This window comes from Gopherus evgoodei, unplaced genomic scaffold, assembly GCF_007399415.2.
Source record: "Gopherus evgoodei ecotype Sinaloan lineage unplaced genomic scaffold, rGopEvg1_v1.p scaffold_31_arrow_ctg1, whole genome shotgun sequence".
Taxonomy (NCBI): Eukaryota; Metazoa; Chordata; order Testudines; family Testudinidae; genus Gopherus; species Gopherus evgoodei.
In genome coordinates this window covers 4,640,106-4,663,957 of record NW_022059983.1, presented here as the reverse complement: position 1 = coordinate 4,663,957, position 23,852 = coordinate 4,640,106, and the positions used below count along the sequence as shown (strand labels likewise).

At 53.4% G+C, this 23,852-nt stretch overlaps 1 protein-coding gene across 4 annotated transcripts; it reads right to left on the bottom strand.

The window, feature by feature from the left end:
• Positions 1–1,632: 1,632 nt before the first annotated feature.
• On the bottom strand, positions 1,633–22,875 carry LSR (lipolysis stimulated lipoprotein receptor). Of its 4 annotated transcripts, none has more exons than XM_030543259.1 (10): positions 22,660–22,875; positions 19,339–19,680; positions 12,263–12,382; positions 8,844–8,900; positions 6,474–6,620; positions 6,020–6,205; positions 5,426–5,485; positions 4,570–4,701; positions 3,183–3,769; positions 1,633–2,273 (listed from the first exon to the last, which is right to left on the bottom strand). In XM_030543259.1, exons 1-10 carry the CDS (start codon positions 22,727–22,729, stop codon positions 2,238–2,240), a joined length of 1,737 nt encoding a protein of 578 aa, XP_030399119.1. In that variant the 5' UTR covers positions 22,730–22,875; the 3' UTR covers positions 1,633–2,237. The 4 variants fall into 4 exon arrangements, with proteins under 4 accessions (XP_030399119.1, XP_030399120.1, XP_030399121.1 ...); XM_030543260.1 differs by having other exon boundaries at positions 4,570–4,698; XM_030543261.1 differs by lacking the exon at positions 8,844–8,900.
• Between the last annotated feature and the right edge of the window lie 977 nt (positions 22,876–23,852).

Sequence of the window (23,852 nt, the reverse complement as noted above, 5' to 3'; positions counted from 1 at the left end):
ATTATATTGCATCTTATCTACACCTTTCCTGAGGGCTCCTAACATTGTTAGCTTTTTCGGATTGCCCCTGCACATTAGAATCACAGAATCTCAGGGTTGGAAGGGACCTCAGGAGGTATCTACGTCCAACCCCCTGCTCAAAGCAGGACTAATCCCCAGACAGATTTTTGCCCCAGAGCCCTAAGTGGCCCCCTCAAGGATTGAACTCAGCCTGGGTTAAGCAGGCCAATGCTCAAGCCCTCCTCAGTGAGCTGATGTTTTCAGAGAACAATCCACAATGACTCCAAGATCTCTTTCCTGAGCAATAACAGCTTTTTAAAATGCCCTCATTTTGTATGTATAGGTGGGATTATGTTTTCCCTACATGCATTACTCTGCACTTACCAACATTCAATGTCATCTGCCATTTTATTACCCAGTTTTGTAAGATCGCTTTGCAGCTCTTCAGCATCAGCTTTGGACTGCACTAGCTTGAGTAATTTTGTACCTGAAAACTTTGCCACTTCGCTGTTCACCCCTTTTCAGATAAATTATGACGACGCTGAACAGCACAGATCTAAGGAGTCCCCACTCTTCACTTCTCTCCACTGTAAAAATTGATGAGTTACTCCTACCCATTGCTTCCTGTCTTGGCCAGTTACCGATCCACGAAAGGACATTCCCCATCCCCCCACGCCTGCTCAGTTTCCTTACCAAGTGCTTGCAGCTCCCAAAGCCACCACCAGGTGGAGCCAGTAAATCAAGCTGCCACCTTTCAGCCTCTGCTTTTCTCTTTTTGCTCCCCAATTTTTCCCCTTTAATACTTTTTAAACAAGCACAGACCTAACCCATTTGCCCCCCAGCCACCAGAGCCTTTGTTTTTCCAACAAGGAAAACAAGGTTTGAGCTAGCTGACCAGCCTCTGCTGCTCAGTCCACTTCAGGGCAGCTCCTGGATCTCATTATTCCCGACCAGACCAAGGGCCTCTTCCAGGATGTAAAAATTAACCCCTGGAGCCTTCAGGCATTCAGCTGAGGGTGCAACTTAAGCCCAGCTACTTCCCCCAGGGCCACAATGTGGTGGGCTGAATCCAGGGGATGAATGAATATGACTTCACAGCAAGAGGGTCAGGCTCTCTGCAGACTCAGGCAGTGTTCTGCATCAGCTGCACTCACAGAAGCTCCCCCTTTAGCAAGCAAGTCTGACCCCATTCTGCAGAGGGCAGAATTGCACATGTCCCCTTCAGCCCTCCCAGTTGCCTCAGCATCATCCTGGAGCAACCTGAGGTGGGGTAGACTGGGCTCTGTGTCTGAGGCCAATCCAACTTTCTGCCCCAGGGCTGCAGGTGCCAATAGCTGATGCGATTCTGTCTCCGCCCACTGGATCACAGTAGCTGCAGTCACAATGTTGGAGTCTGTAGCCCTCAGTGTGGCTGGCTCTGTTGCCCCCTAGAGAAAAAAGCCCAAGTCCCATTCTCCACCCCCGGAGCCAGCCGCTCCCTGAGTCCTGGAACCAGACTGGAGCCAACACCCCCTAGAGGGGAAAAGGCACCGTGTCCAATTCCCCTAATTCCGCCCCTCCCACACACAAACTTTTTAGATGATTTTTTTATTTTTTACAACAATCAGAAAAATCTCAAAAAGCTACTGATAAAAAACCAGCCCAGCTATTTGCAAGAGTATGTACAGCATCTGGGATTCCACAACTCCACTAAAATACATGTAATTTTAAGACAGCTTTGGAAAAAAGTTAGTCTTAAAAGCATCAAAATATTTGAAAATATCCAGGGAAACAGAATTTACAGTTCTATGGACCAGCTGGGAATTGGAGCCAAAATAATAGGCCAGTTCTCCAGCTGGTGTCAAGCAGATGTCACTCAACTGAGATAATTGATACCAGTTGAGGAGTTGGTCCAAATATTTCAAATATTATATTAAAATTAAGGCTTGAATTTAGAGACCTCTTCCTCCCCCACAAGGACTCCAGATTCCCCCAGTAATGCCCTGTTTTTCCGTGGCAATCAGGAGCCCCTGTCCCATGCCTGACTTGAGAAATCTCAGGCTATACACTGATCGAATTCATAATAAAAGTATCAGGTAGACAAGGCCCCAACTGCTTTGCCAAACCCTGTGGCAACGGGCCAGCCAGTGTCCTGTGTGCCCTCCAAGGAAAGGAGGTGACTATCCCAGATCCACGGCCTCCATCTTCTGCACTGGTGGTGCTTCTGGGAAGCGATCGGGAAGGAAAGCAGGCTGCATTTAAACCACCAAGCTCTCTCTGCTGAGGTCATGGTTCTGGAAGGGAAACAGATGTGGCAGGATCAGCAAAAAGAGAGAGACCCTACAGAGGTGAAATGCCTTCCAGTGAGACTCAGAGCACACCACCCGTTGAGCTGCCCATAAAGATCAAGAGGTGATTTCCTCGGGGGTGGGTCTAAAGGCTGCTCACTGGGGGAAAATCCAAAGCACTAGCATTGTAGCGAGACAAGGGGGGGGTGAAGGAAAATCTTGGAAGCTTGCCTCCTTCACCAACAGGTGCACAGACACCATAGGCCGGGAGCTCAAAAAAATCATGTTGGGTACTACTTTTGCTGTTTAGTTCCAGAGTCTCAAAAGGGTTGTGTTTCAGAGAGAGAAAAATCAGTACATGCCCCAAGATTTGAGGGGTGTGAAGGGAAATGCCTACCCAACCCTCTTTCCCCAGCCATGAGTACAAGAAAATGGCTTTTAAAAATCCCCACACTGAACAATAGGAGACTTGTGATGAAACCCTAACAGCCAGCCAGCCACCAGGGCTTTCTGGGGAAGGCAGAGTCAAAGAGGAACAGGACAGCAGAGCCCTGAGCCGCAGGTTGGCTTGGAAGACTGAGTCTTGTACACGGGCCCACATAACTGAGAGCACATCTGCCTGCCCCTCTATCCCCTGAGCAGAGCTTTATCCTCCGGCAGTTAAAGGCTTCCTGCCCAAGGCCCTTATGTGGAGGAACAACGAACCTAGATCACAGCTAGATTTGTGAGCAACAGCTGTGCTGCTGCCATTCCTGACATGGATTTGCAACTTGGTGGGGCCTTTCTCCTCTAGGGGGCACTATGTCCCATTTACTGCCATGCCCCCCTCCCCCTCCTGAGCCAGTGGCACACTGTGGAGTGTGATAGCAGCTGGTGCCCCCTAGAGAGGCGAGGCCCTGCATCCCATCCACTTACCCGTCGGAGCTTGCGGTCATTCTTGCCCCGGGAGGAGACCGACTCTGTTTCTGTGTAGGGTGGCGGCGGTGGGGGGAAGCCGTCTTCATCCCGATCCCTCCTGTTTCCCGATCGCGCGCTGGAACTGCTGCCCCCATCCAAGTCCTCGCGGCTGTCAGCCCGCCCCTTCTTGCGCAGCGCCTCCTGCAGGAGCCGCCCATCGTAGTGGCTCCTATCCAGCTCCCGCAGGTCGTCCCTGCTGCGGCTGCGCTGCCGGCCGTAGTACTCCTCCTCTCGCCAGTTGGGGGAGCTGTCCCGATGCTGCCTGCCCCGTCCCCTGCCCCGTCCCTCAGGCTGTGGGGACCAGTCACGGTCCAGGTCATCCACAGAGTGGGAGCGGGGCCGCCGGGCGTAGTGCTCCTCCTCATAGCGCTCGCCCCGCCGGGGAGTGGGGACGAGGCGCCGGGTCTCGCTCCCCCGCCCACTGTCCCCCTCCCCCACGTCGCTGATGGGTGACATGGGCCGGCTCCGCAGCCGCCCCAGCCCCTGGCGCAGCTCCTGGCGCCGGTCGTCTTCGTGGAGGGAGCTGATCTCACTCATCACTGAGGCTGGGAGGAAAGAGAAAGGGTTAAACAGGCCTCCCCAGCAGTCAGGGCTGGCCTCGATGCCCCAGGGCAGCGCTAGGGGGCGCTGTGCTGCTTGGAGCAGCCTGGGGGCACTCCCCTCTGACAGGGCTGGCCTCGATGCCCCAGGGCAGCGCTAGGGGGCCCTGTGCTGCTTGGAGCAGCCTGGGGGCACTCCCCAGCAGTCAGGGCTGGCCTCGATGCCCCAGGGCAGCGCTAGGGGGCCCTGTGCTGCTTGGAGCAGCCTGGAGGCACTCCCCTCTGACAGGGCTGGCCTCGATGCCCCAGGGCAGCGCTAGGGGGCCCTGTGCTGCTTGGAGCAGCCTGGGGGCACTCCCCTCTGACAGGGCTGGCCTCGATGCCCCAGGGCAGCATAAGGGGCCCTGTGCTGCTTGGAGCAGCCTGGGGGCACTCCCCAGCAGTCAGGGCTGGCCTCGATGCCCCAGGGCAGCGCTAGGGGGCCCTGTGCTGCTTGGAGCAGCCTGGGGGCACTCCCCTCTGACAGGGCTGGCCCCGATGCTCCAGGGCAGCGCTAGGGGGCCCTGTGCTGCTTGGAGCAGCCTGGGGGCACTCCCCTCTGACAGGGCTGGCCCCGATGCCCCAGGGCAGCACTAAGGGGCGCTGTTGTGCTTGGAGCAGCATGGGGGCACTCCCCCCTGACAGGGCTGGCCCCGCTGCCCAAGCATGGTGCTAGGGGGTGCTGTGCTGCAGGGAGCTCTTGGCATCCCCTGGGTTTCTTGCTGGGTGGAAGGAGAAGAGGAATCTACAGCCAAGAGGCTACTCACCTTTCTCCAGCTTGCCATTGGCCTGGCCTGGCCGCGTAGGGTCAAAATTGGCCAGCTCCCTCTCCATGTAATAAAGGACCCGCATGGAGTCGTCCTGCTGGTTAGCCTGAATCCGATATCCGCTCCGCACTGCTGGGAAGAGAGGGAGCCAAAGAGGGGAGTGAGTTAGAGACCCCCTTAGTGCCAAACCTGTCTGGAAGGGGCAGGCACAACCAGTGAGATGAAGCCACCTCTGAGGCAAGGCCGCTAGGTACAGCTTAATAGCGATGCCTGAGATGCAGCCGCCTCTGGGAAGGTGCAGCTGAGGAACAGCTGCACATAACGCTGCACAACAGCAAGTGAAGGAGAATCTCAGATCCAAATGAAGGGGGGTGGAATGGAATTGCCCAACATGGGATTTGGCCATTGGGCGTATGGGGCACTTACAGACCTTTAAGAATCAACACGCTAAGCAATCTTTATGATGATTGGTGAGCACCTCTCACCGCATAGCGCCCCCTACCACCACGCTGGGGCACTGGGGCCAGTACTGACTGCAAGGGTGCCCCTCCTCCCAGCACAGCACCCCCTAGCACTGCCCCTGACTCCAAAAGGCAAGGGTGCCCTTCGGACAACTCCCTGCACCATAGGTCTCCCACCCTAGCACTGTCCAGGCCTGACTCTGCTTAGCTTGCTTAGCCGCATGGCTCAGGCCAGGAAGGGGCTATAACTGTGGCTGCCTGAGCTGAAGAGGGCACTATGAGCCATGGGGGAGCAGTGCCAACGCCATCCAGCAGGGGGCAAGAGTATCACATCAATTCCCACTGCTATACTGTCATCTGCCAAGTCTCTGCTTCACAGCCTGGCTTCTCCTTACCTGAGTTCCCACCACTATCCGTATCCCGGAGCAGGGGCACCTTGGAGCTGTTCCCTCCAACTACAAGGAAATCAAGAGAAATTAAAGACATCAACAGCTTCAGCCTTGCTGCTCGGTGCCATGATTTCCCCATCTATGCACCCCAGTCCTGCAAGTCCCAGCGCTCCAGGGTTGCAGGATCAGGGTCCTTAGTTCTAGCACGTGACTAGAAAACCTGTATTTATAATACGGTAGAACCCATTGTGCCAGGTGCTGCCCAGACACAAAGAGACACAGTCCCTGCCCCAGCTGAGATCGGGGCCCCATAGTGTCAGGTGCTGCACAGACACAAAGAGAGACAGTCCCTGCCCCCCCAAATGAGAGTCAGCTGAGCACCGTAACTGTAACTAGGACTGAGCATGCCGCTATCCAGTTTACACTCTACCCTCCAGGTAGCCACGGGGGATGTAAATCAGCACTGACTCCAGCGGCACTACAGCCGATTGACACCAGTGGAGCTGCAGCCAACTGGCAGCTCCCCAGCTGCGGTCACTGACTCCAGCACAGTTAGTCACTATGGTGGCAGCACAGAATTGACATAGAATGCAAAGTTACCGGAGCTGGCTCTGTCGTATTCCGCCCCATAGCCGTTGTACATGGGCGACATGGGGCCCATGGGGATTGTGGTGGCGGGAGGACCTAGCTTCACGGGGTTTGGGTGGGAGTAGATACTGGGGGCACCGACACTCGGAGCATAAACACTGGGGACACCGGCAGTAGCAGCTTTTCCAGCAACGTAGACTGAAAAGAGAAAGCAGGGGTAGTTTGAGGGATTGGAATATGCAGATCAGCAGAAATAGCTCCCATTGAGGACTTCCCCAAACTGCCTCGCAGCACCAGGGAGAAAACCCAGGAGTTTGGCTCCCAGCCCCCCCACTCTAACTACTAGACACCACTCCCCTCCCAGAGCTACAGACAGAACCCAGGAGTCCCGGCTCCCAGCCCCCACCCCCTCTTTTTTTTTTTCGGTAAGTTCCCCATGCAGCATGAGACAAAGGAGAGAACTCACGAGCCTCTGGGCAGCAGCACTTCTCAGGGCAGCAGGGGCACCGGACATAGCAGCAGCAGGTGTGGGGGCAGCACTGGCACCAGCAGATGCCGAAGAGGAGGAAGAGGAGCAGGAATCCCAGCACCACCAGGACGACGAAGAGCCAGTCTGCAAAGAGGAAAAGGTTTCTCGTTATGGACCCAGTCGCCAACAGAACCCACCCAGCAGATCAGCATCAGGGTCTCCTTGCCCTGGGGAAACTGAGGCACACACCAAGGCCAAGGTTTGACCTGGGGGTTTGGGGTCGAGACACCCTAAGAGGGGTGATTTACAGGAGGCCCCATGGGAAACGAAGCAGCCCAGCTGGCAGGCAGCATGGCCTAGTGGAAAACACACAGTTCTATTCCTGGTTCTGCCAGTGGCCTGCTGGGTGACTTGATACATCACAACTTCGTGCCTCAGTTTCCCCTTCTCTAAAGGTGGGGGGAGGGATTATGATCTTGACCACCTTTGTAAAGATCTGCTCACAGAGTGCGCTCTGAAGGAGCTAGGGATTATTAGGCGGCATCTGGAGCTAGATACACAAAAATCACTAGGGGAACTTTCACAGATTTTAAGGCCCAGACAGGACCATTCGGCCCTGCTGCATAGCCCAGGCTGAGAACCTCCACCAGCAATTTCTGCCTGCAGCCCAGATCTGAGGTTCAACAAGAGCGTCCTTAACTTCAAACCCTGATCCGGTAGAGTGGAGTTTAGAGAGATACCTGATCTCAGTGGAGAGACTCCAAGGGTTGGAGAATCTGCCCCATCCTGGGGGAAGTTGCCCCAGGGTTAATTCTGCCCCCTGGGGAAAAATCTGCCCCTTATTTCTACTCTGGATTTGCCTCATTTCATCCACCGGATCTCGCTCGCCTTTGTATGCTAGGTTAAAGAGCTCCCCAGGGAGGTGCTGATAGACTAGCATCAAGTCACCTCTGAAAATTCTCTAGGAGAAACTCCACAGATAGAGTCTCTTGATACCAGAGCGCTGATCGCCCTTGTTGGGTAGGGGGTTTCAAAAGAGCCACGTCCGCTCTCCCCATCTCCCAACACAAAGACACAATAAATTGGGAGAGGTGGCATATACAAAACAGAGCCAGTTGGTGTGTGATTAGTCTGCGGAACTCACGGCCACGAGATACTGTTGAGACCAAGAATTTAGTAAGATCCAAAGAGGGAGTGGATGATTGGACAACCTAGGCCAGGCCCTATACTCAACTTGATGGCATCTGTCTAACACAGAAAAGTGTTAACGCTGCATGCAATCTACTCCAAAACTCCAGGGAATGTTCTAGACACCCGTGGGTGGAACCTTATTGATTTTGGGGAGAAATCAAAAGTCCAGAAGGGGGAAAATGGAGGACACAGAGGCCCCAGCATCTGATTAGTAAAGATACAGCTTCAAGTAGCTCTGCAATTGTCTGTCTATAAATGAAGGAACCAGTTTCTGGTGCCATTAACACCTATCTTCAGGCATAACTCCCCTGCCCCCAGCTCAGTGTCCAGATGCAATTTAACATCTAGACACCCTGCATTACTAGTCTCCCAGATAGACTGGTTGGGTACACACTTAGCTCCTGGCATTGGGGGGTGGGAGGGTGCAGTCATGGGGGGCACAGAGTCCCTGGCATGGGAAGGTGGAGGGAATCTCTGAAATAGCATGAGAATAAATACACTGAAGATTATGAGATGCTTAGATATCAGTGATGGAGGCCAGACAAGCAGACCACCACCATGGTCTGTCTGACCCACTCCATCAGGCCTATATCTTGTAGTCTGAAAGGGGAGTGGGGTCAAGTGGGTTAGAGCAGGAGGGGCTAGGAGCCAGGACTCCTGGGTTCTATCCCTGGCTCTGGAAGGGAAGTAGGGTACATGCTCACCTCTGCCCTGTGCCCTACCACAAGGTGAGTGCAATCTAAATACTCAGACCTGAATGCACCAGGAGATGCAGAGTTCAGGCTCTGGAGGGACTGTCCCCTTGAGTCTGGCCCCGTTGATCCTTGCACTAAGGAGTAAAGCCAGGTTGAAAATATTCCATCAGGACAGTTTTCCATCAGAAAATGTCATGTTGATGAAATCAAAGCGTTTAGCAGGAAGATACCGATTTTGCGTGACGTACTGCTGTGCAGACTTGTAGTGTGTTATAAGGCTCTGGCCCGCAACCAAATGAAATATACTCTCCCAAAGAGCAAATTAAAGCCCTTTTAGCTATTTCTCTCCTCTCACCTCCTTCTAGCTCTGCCTCAGTCATGGGCTAAGAGTAATGTGCACTGCATAAAAGCTAAGTGGTGGCATAATTCCCCCCACACCCCAAAATTTAAAAAAAAAAAAAAAATCTATCAAGGAAAGTACCTTCCATGTGCCCTATCTGAAAGCCTGGCAAAAGCTCTGAGACTTCGGATGATTTGCCTACGGGACAGAGAGAGAGAGACAGTTACTAGAGATGTAAGCGAACGCCGTAAAGGCAAGCGATTTGAAGCCAACTGTGCTATAAGGGTGGAGGTGGGGACAGTAAGCAGCATGCTGGCCCAGGTGGGCATTCAAACTGGCATCCGAGTGCTTGGCACTTTAGAGATCTCACTCACACAGGAAAAGAAAAAGATTTGGGCTGTAGCTACAGCCAGGTAACCCTGTCAGCAAGCTAGATCGTCACTGATTGGGCTCTGCCACATGGGCATTGTGTGTCCAGAATGGAAGAGACTGAACTCCTCTTTTTCCACTTATCTAGCAACAAATCCTCAAGCCAGGCTTCCAAACTTCACGGATGCGGCGTTCAACTCCTGCTGCAGCAAGATTTGGCACAGCCGTCTGGACAGTCTTGCGTATCCTACAGTTGGGAAGTGGAGCCGATGCTACGTACTCCGGCAGAACCAAAGCCAGGGTGGGTTTGGCCACAGATCGACATGGCCCTGTTCTCCAGAACCCTTCAGCTGAATCCAAAATGCATTTGACTGTAGATCCATTATGTTCTCCAGGACCTCCATAACAGGATCCATAACAGTTTGGACCAATGGCACTTTATCCAGAGCACCAGACAACTCCATCCATCTCCAAATGCCTCTCTTGGACCTCAGCCTCCAGGCTCCCACCACCACCAATCCCTTTGCCCCAACTAGACTCTCTCTCCTGCTCCCCTCTCCCTGTGGCTCCTAGCGTCTCTGTCTCCAATCGAGCCAGCACCCCCTCTCCCTGCCAAGCAGTCCACCTCCTCCTGTTGTGCCATGGCGGCTCTGGGCGGGGTGCTGGTGAAGGTTTCGCCTTCCAGGTGGGATGATGGTACCTACATCTGAGCAGCCATCCAGCCAGGACACCTCTTATCCCCACAATGGCCCAACCCATGAGCACGAGTGCACTAGGGGCAGGTGGGCTCTAGGATATGAGAATTTGGGGGCAGTCAGGCCACTGCAGTGGGTGATGGGAGACTACAGAAGACCACTCCTTTGGGATCAGGGCTCCACAGGCACAGCTGTCCTGTGGGAGGCCCCCAGGTTGGCGGCTGCTTAGTAAGGGTGCTGGAAAAGCTTCTCCAGACATGGCAATTTTACACCTAAACTGAGCTCTTTTGCATCGCTGCACTTCCATTTTACAAGAGAGAGGGGGATGGATATGTCTGATAAGGTACAACCCTGGAGTCCTGACTCCCAGCCCCCGCCCACCAGATCTCCACAGCACAGCCTCCTTTGCTGTGCCCTAGTGGCAGGGAGCTGTGGCACTGCTCAGAGGAGTGACACACTGGTATCAGTAACATAACCATGGGGAAGCCCAACAGGATCAAAATTATTACAGGGCTAATTACTATTAGGTCATGGAGCTCCAGTGCCCAGAGGGCTGCTCTCTGAACGCTGAAACAGGCAGGACATTTGAGGATAAGAGCACGATCCGCAGCAAAACGCTCCTGATTCCCATGGTCAACAAAGTGGAACAGCCAGGAATCGAACGAAGGAGTCATGTTTCCTGGGCGCCCCCCTCCTTTAACCCATTAGACCCCATGCCCCTCAAAGCTGGGATAGAACCCAGGAGTCCTGGTTCCCAATCCCAAATCCATTAGGCTTCATTTCTCTCCCCAAACCAGGCACAGAACCTAGGAGTCCTGTCTCCCAATCCCCTGCTCTAACCCACTAGACCCCACTCCCCCAGGGATAGAACCCAGGAGTCCTGGCTCCCAGCCCCTACTTTAATGCACTAGAGTCCATATCCCTTTCAGAACCTGGGATAAAACCAACTGCAGAATACATAAGCCCTTTTAGCTCCAGCAGGGAAGCTAGATTCTAACTCCCATGCCTGTTAGCAATCAAGCCAGGAGGGAGACAGTACATTTATGAGACGGGCAGTAGGGAAGAAGAGACGTTTCAGGAGATTTGGAGGGAGGGGAGTGTGGAAAGTCACATCTTATGCCAGCTGCGAGTGTTGCCAGATAGTGCTGCATGATGGTTAGCACTGTGACTGGGAGTCAGGAGTATTGTGTCCAGTTCTGGGCACCGCATTTCAAGAAAGATGTGGAGAAATTGGAGAGGGTCCAGAGAAGAGCAACAAGAATGATTAAAGGTCTTGAGAACATGACCTATGAAGGAAGGCTGATAGAATTGGGTTTGTTTAGTTTGGAAAAGAGAAGACTGAGAGGGGACATGATAGCAGTTTTCAGATATCTAAAAGGGTGTCATCAGGAAGAGGGAGAAAACTTGTTCACCTTAGCCTCCAATGATAGAACAAGAAGCAATGGGCTTAAACTGCAGCAAGGGAGATTTAGGTTGGACATTAGGAAAAAGTTCCTAACTGTCAGGGTAGTTAAACACTGGAATAGATTGCCTAGGGAAGTTGTGGAATCTCCATCTCTGGAGATATTTAAGAGTAGGTTAGATAAATGTCTATTAGGGATGGTCTAGACAATATTTGGTCCTGCCATGAGGGCAGGGGACTGGACTCGATGACCTCTCGAGGTCCCTTCCAGTCCTAGAGTCTATGAATCTATGAATCTATAACACCTGGGTACTATTCCCATGCTGGATAGACATGCCAGCTCACAGGCAACACTGAATGGGAAGGAGTTCATTGGAAACAGCAGAGAGGATGGAAGTTAATACAAAGGGACTTTGTTGGAAGACCTCCTTAGTTTCTGCTCCCTAAGTCCCTTTGTATCAACTCCTGTCCTCTCTGCTATTTACCTGACTGGGAGGCTGAAATTCCTGTTTGTGTTTGTGAAGCAGTACAAGCAGCACAGAGAGAAAAGGGCCATGAGGAAGATGCCGTGGGGCAGAATCGGAAAGGCCCTGGGGATGAGGAAGGGAGGCAGGAGCTGTGCACGAGCAGGACAGCACTGCCCTGCATGGGCTGCAGGAGTCACTGCTTCCCCTTTCTGGTTACCCTCTTCCTAGCCCAAAAGGCTGTTGATGCCTCCGACTGGTGCTGCTGTTACTGTGCTCCAAAAGCCACCTTCAGGGAAGCTAGGCACTGGGCAGAGAATGGCACGCACTGATTTACCAGCTACGTGTGGAAAGGGAAGTAGCTGCCTGTCTAGCCCTGTATCTGCCCCTGCAACAGTCTACGAATCCCACTGCCCTGGAGCAGAGTGGGGAGCCCATATAGCCTGGTCTCCGACCTCCTCCCCAGATCAGTCCCCTGGGCCCATCTAGCCCCGTATCCTGCCCATTACCAGCCACCCCAAGCAGACCCACAGGCTCCATCTAGCCTGGCATTCCGTCTCGACAGCACCTCCCAACCCCACTAGAACATCTTGCTCCTCACCTGCCTGTGTCCCAGTCCTGGCCACTTACCCAGCACGATGAGCTCAGCGTAGGCCTCATTGTTGCCCTGCAGGTCTTGTGAAGAGGTGACGGTGCAGTAGTACACACCACTGTCGCCCCAGGCTGTCTGGTCAATACTGAGGTCAGCATCTGTGGGGGAGAGAGGAAGGCAAAGCTGGAGAAGCCAGGATGGGAGCATCAGGGTCACAGGCTAACATGCAGGAGGGGTCTCCAAGCAGGTGAGCCAGTGCACCAACGAGCCCTTTCAGCACAGTTTAGGCAAAGGCAGTGGTGTCTAGTGGTTAGAACAGAGCCAGGCCTCCTGGGAGGGGAGTGGGGTCTACTGGGTTAGAACTGAGGAGGCTGGGAGTCAGGGCTTCACATTATTGTTAAGATACCAGCCAACTGGACAGTGTTTAGAGAAACAGCAACAATAATTAAGGGGGGTCCCTGGGGGAGGCTCTCTGGCCTGGGCTGTGCAGGAAGGCAGATTAGATGGGCATATTAGTCCCTGCTGGCCTCTGTGGTGTGGGGGGAGGGAGGGGAAATCTATGAATTATCTAGGGTTTGTGGGACAAAGTTATGCAGAGAAATTAAAAGCGGAATACTCCCCACTGGGTTCAACGGTTGCAGCCCCTGCCTGCTGATCTCGAACAATGGCACTTCCACCAATTGAGGGCTTTGAAAACTGAAATGAACACTAAACCCTCAAGTATGCACACAAGCCACTATGCCCTGCCCTGCCATCGGGAACAGGCTAGGGTAGCAGGAAGCCAGAGAACAAGTCCGTTTGATCTCAGCAACCCAGTGGCAGAGCTGAGACTGGAATCCAGGTGTCCAGAATCCTGGCCTGGGCAGCTTTGGGACAAGACTTTTTAGAAGTGGCTAGTGATTCTGGTCCTGGATTTTCAGAATGTGCTGAGCCCCAAATCCCCAAAAAAGAAAGAAGTCAGGTCTCTGTAAGGAGTCCCACCCAAATCACTAGTTGCTTCTGAAAATTTCAGCCCAATGTACAATATTCCCTTTAATTGTTTACATGTGGAATGAATTTTGTTATGTGCACCAATATGGAGGTAATGTGTGGTGGGGGTGGAGCTGAGGGGTTTGGAGTGTGGGGGGGCTCAGGGCTAGGGTGCAGGGGTGAGAGGGTTCTGGCTGGGGGTGCAGGTCGTGGGGTCAGAGGTTTGGGGTGCAGAAGGGCGCTCAGGACTAGGGCAGAGGGTCAGGGTGCAGGCTCTGGGGTAGGGTCAAGGATGAAGGGTTTGGGGTCCAGGCTGCCCCAGGACTCTGAGAGACACACAGACAGACAACATGGACTCCCTCCAGCTCTCTCTCGCCATAGCGGGCCTGGGGCAGAGGCAGAGGCGCCTCTCGCTGGTTGTAGGAGTCCCAGGGCTGGAGGTGAGGCACCTCCTGCCCCTGAGCAGCCCTTGACAGCCTGCTGCATGGCGACATGGCTTAGAGGAAACTCAGCCTGGCCGTGTGGCATAATGGATAGTGCACTAGACCAGGGGTCAGGACACCAAGGTTCTATCCCCAGTTCTTGCCAATGACCTGCTGTGTCACCTCAGACACCTCTCTATGCCCAAGATCTTGTATATTGTTGGTTTAGGACCTGAACCTTGAGATGGTTTTGACAAACTTGGTCTAGGATTTTGCTGCATGCTCATTAGATCATCTTGTACTTTGGCTGGATGTCTCCTCATCTGGCCTCCTGTATAACAGGCCAGGGACTTTCACTCTGTTACCCACGGGTTGTGTTGGATAAAACCATCTTCCAGAAAAGCCTCCAGTCTGGATTGAATGACCCCAAGAGATGGACAATCCACCACTTCCCTGGGGAAGTCATAACGGTGAATCACCCTGCTGTTAAAGCACTCTCTTTCTAGTTGAAGTGTGTCTGGCTTTAACTTCCAGATGTTGGTTCTTGTTCTACCATTCTCCACTAGACTGAAGGGCTTATTAGTACCTGGGATTTACTCCCCATGAAGAAGAGATCACATCACCCGCTATCTTCTTTTGGACAAACTAAATGGATCAAACGTTCACACTCTCTCACTGGCAAACTTTTCTCCAGCCCTTGGATTATTTTCACGGCTCTTCTCTACACCCTCTGCAGTTTTTCCAACATCCTTCATAAAAAGCACACCCCCGAGCTGGACGCAGCCTTCCAGTATTGCTCTCCCCAATGCCAGCAAGCTTTTTACACTTCATAAACAAGCAGTCTTCCCCCTTGCTCCAATTCACAGAGTGATGCTGAAATCTGGAATCTGTGACATCACACACTCATCATAAAATCCAGCCACAACACCTAGCAGTCTAACCAGGACATCACTGGAGTCCTGAGCTAATTGGTTCAATTCTGCTGACCTGCATTGTCAGCCAGAGTTTCAATTAGACTCATATGCTTCCTGCCCCAAATGGTAATTAAACTTTTGCAAAGCACGTCAAGGATGGAAAGTGTTATGTAAGAGAATCATTAGACTTGTGATCAGCTGTAATTAGGGTTATGATTTAACTGTTGGGTAGTGCTGTTAGCCAGTTGCAGTGTTCCATCCCCTGAGCTGGCTGCATTTTGGTAGGTGGAAGTGAACCACAGTTTATGAAGTGCAAGACTCTAGATGAGTATTAGAAACTGAAGATTTTTGCTGCATGAATCACACACCAGTTGGGCCAGGTTACGACAAAGCTGCTGTTATCACAGAAACGCCTCTGGGTAAGACAACACAAAAAGAAAAGGCGTGCTAATTTAACAGAGTTTGGCTGGAGACAGTTGAAGCACAGCTCCAGTTGGTTTTAGACACATGATCGCAGGGCAGAGTTTCGTTGTGGACTTTTGACCCACCATAACACAATATGGTTAATTTACATTGTGAAACTAAAGCAAATGCAGTAGAACCTGAAAATATTTGTCTTGGAGTAGAGCCAACCGAAATCCAGGTCCCATCATGCCAGGCACTGCTGAGATGCAGTCCCTGCCCCAGCTGAGAAACAGCCCCCCTCATGCCATGCGCTGCTCAGACACAGAAAGACAGTCCCTGCCCCCAAAAGCTTCCAATAAAATATACAAAGGCAGGTTTATTATGCCCAGATGGGGAAATTGAGGCAGGGGGAAATGACTTTTCCAAGATCACATAATGAGTCCACCGCAGAGCTGGGAATTGAACCAGGATCCTAGTCCTAGTCTGTGCCTTAACCACAGGATAGTGTCCCTCTCCCCTTCCTAATGGAGCTCAGAGCATCTGACACCAGAGCACTCAGCTTAACCTTAACCAGATACTGCTGTTCTGATACCCAGGGGTGGGTCACTGCAGGGCTATGAGTGGTTACAGCTGGAACAGGATGCAGGAGTTCTAATCACAGAGGCAGGACTCTACACTCTACACCCACACTCTAACCCAATGCCCCAGCAGCGCTATGCTGCAAAGAGCTGGGTGGTGGCGCTCTCCCCTCATAGTCTGCGCTGGCTCAAATGCTCCAGCATGGTGAAATGTGTAAGAGACTGTGACAGTTTGCACAATGGTTAAACATCCCCTAGTATTGTTGGAGTTTGGCCACAACGCTCCTGCTATTATAGGGAGCTCAATTCTGCCTCTCTCAACTTCTCCACCTGCTTCCTGTCATACAGAGCATTCTTTGCTACCTGCCCTGAACTCTCTTCTGTTATTGTCGCTGTTAAATATTTGTTTTGCCAAATCCCAGAGGTGGCTGCATTTCAGCCCTGGGTGAGAGACACTGAAGGGCTATTAAGGAGTTGCAGCATTCCACCCCAGAGGTGGCTCCATTTCCAATAAAATTATACAAAGGCAGGTTTATTATGACCAGATGGGGAAATTGAGGCAGGGGGAAATGACTTTTTCCAAGATCACATAATGAGTCCATCGCAGAGCTGGGAATTGAACCAGGATCCTAGTCCTAGTCTGTGCCTTAACCACAGGATAGTGTCCCTCTCCCCTTCCTAATGGAGCTCAGAGCATCTGACACCACAGCACTCAGCTTAACCTTAACCAGATACTGCTGTTCTGATACCCAGGGGTGGGTCACTGCAGGGCTATGAGTGGTTACAGCTGGAACAGGATGCAGGAGTTCTAATCACAGAGGCAGGACTCTACACTCTACACCCACACTCTAACCCAATGCCCCAGCAGCGCTATGCTGCAAAGAGCTGGGTGGTGGCGGCGCTCTCCCCTCAGTCAGCGCTGGCTCAAATGCTCCAGCATGGTGAAATGTGTAAGAGACTGTGACAGTTTGCACAATGGTTAAACATCCCCTAGTATTGTTGGAGTTTGGCCACAACGCTCCTGCTATTATAGGGAGCTCAATTCTGCCTCTCTCAACTTCTCCACCTGCTTCCTGTCATACAGAGCATTCTTTGCTACCTGCCCTGAACTCTCTTCTGTTATTGTCACTGTTAAATATTTGTTTTGCCAAATCCCAGAGGTGGCTGCATTTCAGCACTGGGTGAGAGACACTGAAGGGCTATTAAGGAGTTGCAGCATTCCACCCCAGAGGTGGCTCCATTTCCATGATGGAGAACTCTTTTCCAATAACTTATGGCAGCCTTTTCTTTTCAGAGCTCCCACTTCAGTTTCAAAGCCACTGCTGTATTAGTTCCAAGCTTCTGGAAACCAATATGCCACGGGCATAAACAGGAATTATCTGGCTTGGAGTTAAGACACTGAACTGGGACTCAGGAGATCTGGGTTCAGTTGGTGCTTTGCCACAGGCACCCTGAGTGGGCTTGGGTATATTACTACATCACTCTGTGCCTTAGTTTCCCCAACTATTAAATGGGGATGATAATCCCTGCTCTGTATCTTTAGACTATGAGCTCTGTGAGGCAGGGACTGTGTCTCACTTTGTGTCTGTGCAGCACCTGACACAACAGCCCCAATCTCAGCTGGGCTGGGGACTGCCCCCCATTTCTCTGGCTGCTACCATAAAAGACCTAATAAGCAAGCAGTACAAACGCTCTGCGCCCCGCCTCATGTTATCCCCATCTCAGCTAGGGGATCCCTAGACCCCACCAGAATGCACCTAACAAACAAACACACAGCAGTTCCTCTGCCCCATACATACTGAGGGTGATGGTGATCGGACACCACTCATAGAAGTCCCCTGAGCGCTACCGCAATACACCTAATAAGTGAATTGGGGGCTACCATGAAACACCTAATAAATGACCTGCACAACACGCCCTCTACCTGGCACAATTACTCCTGAGGGCTTTTTGCACCAAAAAACTAAAAATTCTGCAAATTTTACTTGTCAATAAATGTGGAGGCTCCAGCATGGCACTGGGAAGCAGAGGCTACTGACTGCACAGAGGAGAGAGATCACTGTGCTGCTCCCCTCTGGGACACAGAATCAATGGTGAGGCTGCACTCAACCCTGACACAGTGCAAGGACCGGGCCTGCCCCAGAAACACCCCAAGGCCCTGCCCCTCCATGCCAGGTGTGGGCAGCCAAGCTCAGCAAGGCAGGATCCATGTGTGGAGTGGCTTAGTGAGGGGGGGGGGATCCAGGTGGGGGTTGAGAGGGTTCTGTGTGGGGCAATCTGGGTGCAGGGGGGATCTGGATACACAGGGGCTTCTTGGGGGGTCTGGGTGCCATGGTAATCGGACTCTGCAGGGGGATCCAGGTGAAAGTGGTTGAGACTCAGCGGGGAGGGTCTAGGTGTGTGTGTGTGGGGGATAGAGCTCAGCAGCGGGTCTGGGTGTCAGAGTGAGAGCTCGGTGGTGGGGTCTGGATGTGAGCTCAGTGTGGGGGGGGGGGGGTTCAGATGCTGGGGGAGAGGGGCGAGGATCCAGATACAGCTGGTTGGACTCCACAGAGTGGGGATGCAGGTGTGAGTGGCTTGTTGGGGTGGTCCAGAAGCAGGGGGAGTTGGGGACTCAGCAGGAGGGTCTGGAGACAAAAGGGTCTGGGTGGATGGTGGAGCAGCACCCTGTACAGAGATCCCTCCCCCTGCAACTGAGGAGCTATGGGTGCCAGAAGCATGGGAAGAGTTTGCAGAGCTTCCTACAGCCAGAGGAGGAATCTGGGGGGTGGGTCTGACAGCCCTAGATGCTCTGCAGAGGAAGAGGAAGTCCTGTCATCCCCAGCCCACCAGGTGTAGTAGCTGAGACCATCACAGGGTAGGAGTCACTATCCGAGTCTTCCCCAGTCCCATCCCCTGCGCCACAATGATTCACCTCTCTGCCAGCTGCCATGTCCACCTAAAACATACTGCTGGGGAGGATCATATGACCACTCTTGTGGCTTCTCTTTCCTTCTCCGTCAGAAGGGCATTTTTCTGTGGGGAAGCAAAGAAGTCTGCAGGGGACAAATTCTGCACATGCACAGTGGTGCAGAATTCCCCCAGGAGCACACAGTGCTGTAGTTCCCAGCACCCAGTGTATTACCATACTACATCTCATAAGCCCTCCACCTGGCATGCTACTGTAATCTAGCTCAGTGGTCCCCCAACGTGGTGCCTGCCGGGCATTTATGTGCACCTGCCCAGTGCCCAGCAAGGGAGAAAAGCCATGGCCCCACGCCTGCCAGGGACAGAGAACTCTGGGGCTGTGGGCACCGGTGTTCTCGGTCCCTGGCAGGCACGGGGCCGCGGCTTAAGCCGGAGAGAAACTGCGGCCCCGCACCTGCCAGGGACAGAGAACTCCGGGGCTCCAGGCTTCATTCTATGTTAAAGTAAGAATAATAAATATATTTGAACCAGCAGTTCAACAATGTTTAATTTTTTAAAAATAAATAATAAAAATTGTTTAAAATATTTATTTTGTAAAAACTCCTTAATTTTTCATACAGGTAGATAAAAAAGAAAATTCCCATGGTAAGGTGAAAGAGTAACTGCCAAATAATTTAATTAATACCTTTTACATGTAAAATTACCCTTTTTATCTTATGGATTCATATATTACGTATATTAAATATGATGTTTTCGTATTATTTAATGTACAATAAAAATAAGCCTTGGAAAGTTGTTGGCGCCCACCACACTCTTCTGAAAACATGAATGTGCTACTGGCCACAAAAAGGTTGGGGCCCACTGATCTAGCTAATAAGTGATTAGTAAAGAAAACCCTCCATCCTTCTCTGGAACTTACTGTTGGTGATGGTGATCCGACGCCCCTGATAGAAGTCCCCCAGTGTCACGGCATTGCCCTGCTTGGTAGCCACCACCCGCACGGTGCGAGTGCTGTCCTGGCACTCCACATAGGGGTTGTAGCCAGGATTGTTCTGCTGTAGCTGGTTGTTGATCTGGTTCGCCTGACTGCTAGGGTTGAAGGCATCGGCCAGGCGGCTCCGGCAGTAGGACTTATACTTCCAGGTGACAATGGGCGGCTGAGTGGCTGAGGTCTGATAGTTGCACTGCAGGGTAACAGGCTGGAAGAGGATCACCACGTTGAAAGGGTTCAGCACCGTGACTTGCATCCCCTGGGCAGGACCTAGAACAGGGTAAGGGCAGGGTCAGCTGGGCAGTCAGGTCAGATGGGCCAAAGAGGGTCACATATGAGGAAGGGGGTGTGCCCCAGGCAAGTGAATGATAGAGCCAGAAAAGAACCCAGGAGTCCTGCCTTCCAGACACTCCTGCTCTAACCACTAGACACCACTTCCCTCCCAGGACTGGGAACAGAACCCAGGCATCCTGACTCCCAGGCCCCTGCTCTAATTACTAAGTCACACTTTAGTCACTCTAGAAGTCAGATTTCCATTACAGTGGTTGACTCAGAGACATGACCAGACTAACTTCTCTGTTCGCCCCCATTTGAGGTTAAACAGCCATTGAAGAGTCAAGCGTAAGAGGTCTCAAGTGACCCTATTACAGGACAAATCAGGAACAGAGCCATCACAGGGCTAACTCGTCATCACTTGGATCACCATCACTTCCCCTGGCCCATGGGCCACTCTGTGAGACACCCAACCCCATGATAGCTCAATCCCTGACCTCACTGTATTCATAACAGGAACGCCTGGTGCTTTTCAAAGTCACGAGTTACTAACCCACACGGCTTCATGTCTAAGAACAGCCAGGATATTCTAGAGATGAGTGGCAGAACTGGGACTAGAACTCAGGAGTCCTGGCCCCCAACTCCTCTTTCTCTAACCCACCAGACCCCACTCCCTTCCCAGAACTGGGGACAGACACCACGAGTCCAGGCTCCAGCTCCCCTGCTCTAACCACCAGACCCCACTCCCCTCCCAAACCCAGGGCTAGAACACAGGAGACAGAATTGCGACTCTTCAGATTTAACAGATCTCACGCCCCCAGTGAGGAAATGCAGCTTCCTTTACTGTGACCCCACAGCAGCCATTTTAAAACCAGCCACACCACCACCCGCCACCCCAACACTTTCCAGGTCATGACGCCAACAAACGTTCTCTGTGCACAGTACGGCATGCATTCCAACTAAAGCGCAGGAGGAAAGCCAGGTCACCAATTACACCGGGAACAGGGCCAGGAGACCAGGGTCCATGCCTCAGGGGAATGGACGGATCCTGCCCAGAGATCTCAGCTATATCTATCTTTTGCTGAGAGATCATAGTGCTTTCCCAGCACCCTGCGTTCACACCACCCCGCAGGGATAAGGGTAACAGAAAGCCCCTCCCTTGAGGTACATCACCGAGCGGTGAGTTTCGGCAGACGTGAGCTCACCAGGATAGGGCCGTTGCCCTTCCGGGAAGGAGGCCACACCTGTGTCTCTCCATTGGGGTGCGCCCAGCGCCAGAGATAGCTGTATGCGGGTGACACAGGACACCCCGCCATCACCTCACTTGGCGTGGGAAGCAGAACAGGCCAGCGGGCATGAAACCCAGGGTTGTGGGAAAGGTGAGGGCTGAGGACAGAGCTATATTTGGCAGCTTCTTGTGCTACCTGTTTACCTTGGAGGGAATAGTTAAACACACACAGAGAGAGACGCAGGTTGGTTAGACAGTATTGGGGGAGGTGAAAGGACACTTGCAGTCTCTGATCCCACTTCCCCACCCCGCTACCTGGGACCCCCCAATCCTACCCCCGAGCTAACCCCACCCCGCTACCTGGGACCCCCCAATCCTACCCCCAAGCTAACCCCACCCCGCTACCTGAGACCCCCCCAATCCTACCCCTGAGCTAACCCCACCCCGCTACCTGGGACCCCTCAATCCTACCCCTGAACTAACCCCACCCCGCTACCTGGGACCCCCCAATCCTACCCCTGAGCTAACCCCACCCCGCTACCTGGGACCCCTCAATCCTACCCCCGAACTAACCCCACCCCGCTACCTGGGACCCCCCAATCCTACCCCCGAGCTAACCCCACCCCGCTACCTGGGACCCCCAATCCTACCCCCGAGCTAACCCCACCCCGCTACCTGGGACCCCCCAATCCTACCCCCGAGCTAACCCCACCCCGCTGAGACCCCCCCAATCCTACCCCCGAGCTAACCCCACCCCACTACCTGAGACCCCCCCAATCCTACCCCCGAGCTAACCCCACCCCGCTACCTGAGACCCCCCCAATCCTACCCCCGAGCTAACCCCACCCCGCTACCTGGGACCCCCCAATCCTACCCCCGAGCTAACCCCACCCCGCTACCTGGGACCCCCCAATCCTACCCCCGAGCTAACCCCACCCCGCTACCTGAGACCCCCCCAATCCTACCCCCGAACTAACCCCACCCCGCTACCTGGGACCCCCCAATCCTACCCCCGAGCTAACCCCACCCCGCTGAGACCCCCCCAATCCTACCCCCAAGCTAACCCCACCCCGCTACCTGAGACCCCCCCAATCCTACCCCCGAGCTAACCCCACCCCGCTACCTGGGACCCCCCAATCCTACCCCCGAGCTAACCCCACCCCGCTACCTGGGACCCCCCCAATCCTACCCCCGAGCTAACCCCACCCCGCTACCTGAGACCCCCCCAATCCTACCCCCGAGCTAACCCCACCCCGCTACCTGGGACCCCCCAAGCTAGGCCCTGAACTGCCCCAGTAGCTCAAGGGGACCCCTATGCCAACCCCCCCATGCCCACTAGTGAGGTCTCAGGCAAGGGGCAGCCCAGGGACCCACACTAACCCTGCCCCACACCCACTAAGGGGGCAGCCCAGAGACTCCCCCACTCCGACTAGTAGGGCTAAGAGCCCACCCAGATGGGGGGGCAGCTCAGAGCCCACCCAGATGGGGGGGGCAGCTCAGAGCCCACTCCAACCCCCCTTCCCCCATGGGGGCACAGCAACCCCCCCCCGGGAGCCACAGCTGGGCAGGGCTAATCCCCCCTCCCACCTCGCCCCTCCAATCAGGCGTCGAGTTTCTCCCTTCCCGCCCCCCTGCAGCTGGGGGCAGGAGACCCCGCAGCACGCAACGCCCCCTCAGAGGCGGGTGGAGGGGCGAGGGCAGGGGGGTATGGCGCCGCCGCTCTCTCGGCCGCCGAGCAGGGCGGTTACCTGAGACCCACGCGCCGACCAGAAGCCACAGCAGAGTCCGCAGAGCCGGCTGGGGTCCCCGGGGCTCCATCCCCGCCTCCTCCAAGCAACGCGGAGCCGGCGGCCGGGTTGATTCGCCCGCGTCGGGCTCCCGCCAGGGGGGGGCAGGGACGCTGCCCGCTTGATTCGGTCACGTCCGATTCCCGATTGATTCGCCCGCTCGCTCCGCGCGTCTGTCTCCAGCTCAGGTGCTGCAGCCTCGCCCAAGGCGCGGGACGTACCAATTCCTCGCGGGAGTGGAGGGGGGGTGAGAAATACCTCCGTCTTGCTCAGCAGCCCTTCAGGCGTGGGCTGTCAACTCTGATTCCATCGCGTCTTTGAATCAGGGGCTGCCCCCCCTTTCCCTTTAAAGCTGGGGTTTAAAATAAACACTACACCTGTCTTGCTGCCCCCCCGGGGTTGAAAATGGTCTGGCCCAGGTACCCATAGGAGGGTACTTGGGGCAAACCAATTTGTAGTTTGGAAATTGGGAGAGAACTTGGTTGTTTACCCTCCCCCCATGCCAATGAATTGGCCCAGGGACACATCCTAGACTAAGTTGTGGGAGAAACCACAGTAACTGTAAAAAGGGGAAAGGATGAATGTAATATTACCCCCCTTTATGAAAATGGACTGTCCCAGGGGCACACCCTAGAGAAAGGGGTGGGAGAAACCAAAGTAACTTTTTAAAGGAATTGGGGGGAGGGAAGTTGTGACTCATATAGCACCTCTCACATAATTGGGAAATGGACTGCCTCAGGTGCAGCGAGGCAAAGTGTGTGTGTGTGTGTGTGTTGTTTTTCTTTCTTACGGGGTCAGTAGCACTGGGATCAAAGTGGAGTTTTGCCTCAGGCCTAAAGCCATCTTGCTCTAACATATGCTGTCCAACAAGTTTTAAAGACTTTAAAAGGAAGGAAACAAAATTGGCACTGAAAAGTTTTAGAAACTTTTTTTGGAGGGGGAAGGGGAAACTTTCAATACTTTTTCCCCTTCCAAAAAAGTTTCTGAAACTTTTTCCACTGCCAACAAATGATTTTGAAAACGTTTTTTGCAAACAGCATCTGAAACTTTCCTCCCTGCTCAACATAAGTTTTGAAAATTTTTACCATCTCAAAAAAAGGAAGCTTCAAACACTTTTTGCCTCTAAAAAGAGTTTCCAAACCTTTTCCTATTAA

What these genes read in the sequence shown, in the direction of transcription:
- LSR (XM_030543259.1), bottom strand. Translation starts at nt 22,729, where the DNA reads ATGGAGCCCCGGGGACCCCAGCCGGCTCTGCGGACTCTGCTGTGGCTT. An exon ending in GGTCGGCGCGTGGGTCTCAG is followed by an intron (nt 19,681 to 22,659) that starts GTAACCGCCCTG and finishes ACCCTGTTCTAG; the next exon opens with GTCCTGCCCAGGGGATGCAA. An exon ending in TCAGATAGGGCACATGGAAG is followed by an intron (nt 6,621 to 8,843) that starts GTACTTTCCTTG and finishes TCCTCTTTGCAG; the next exon opens with ACTGGCTCTTCGTCGTCCTG.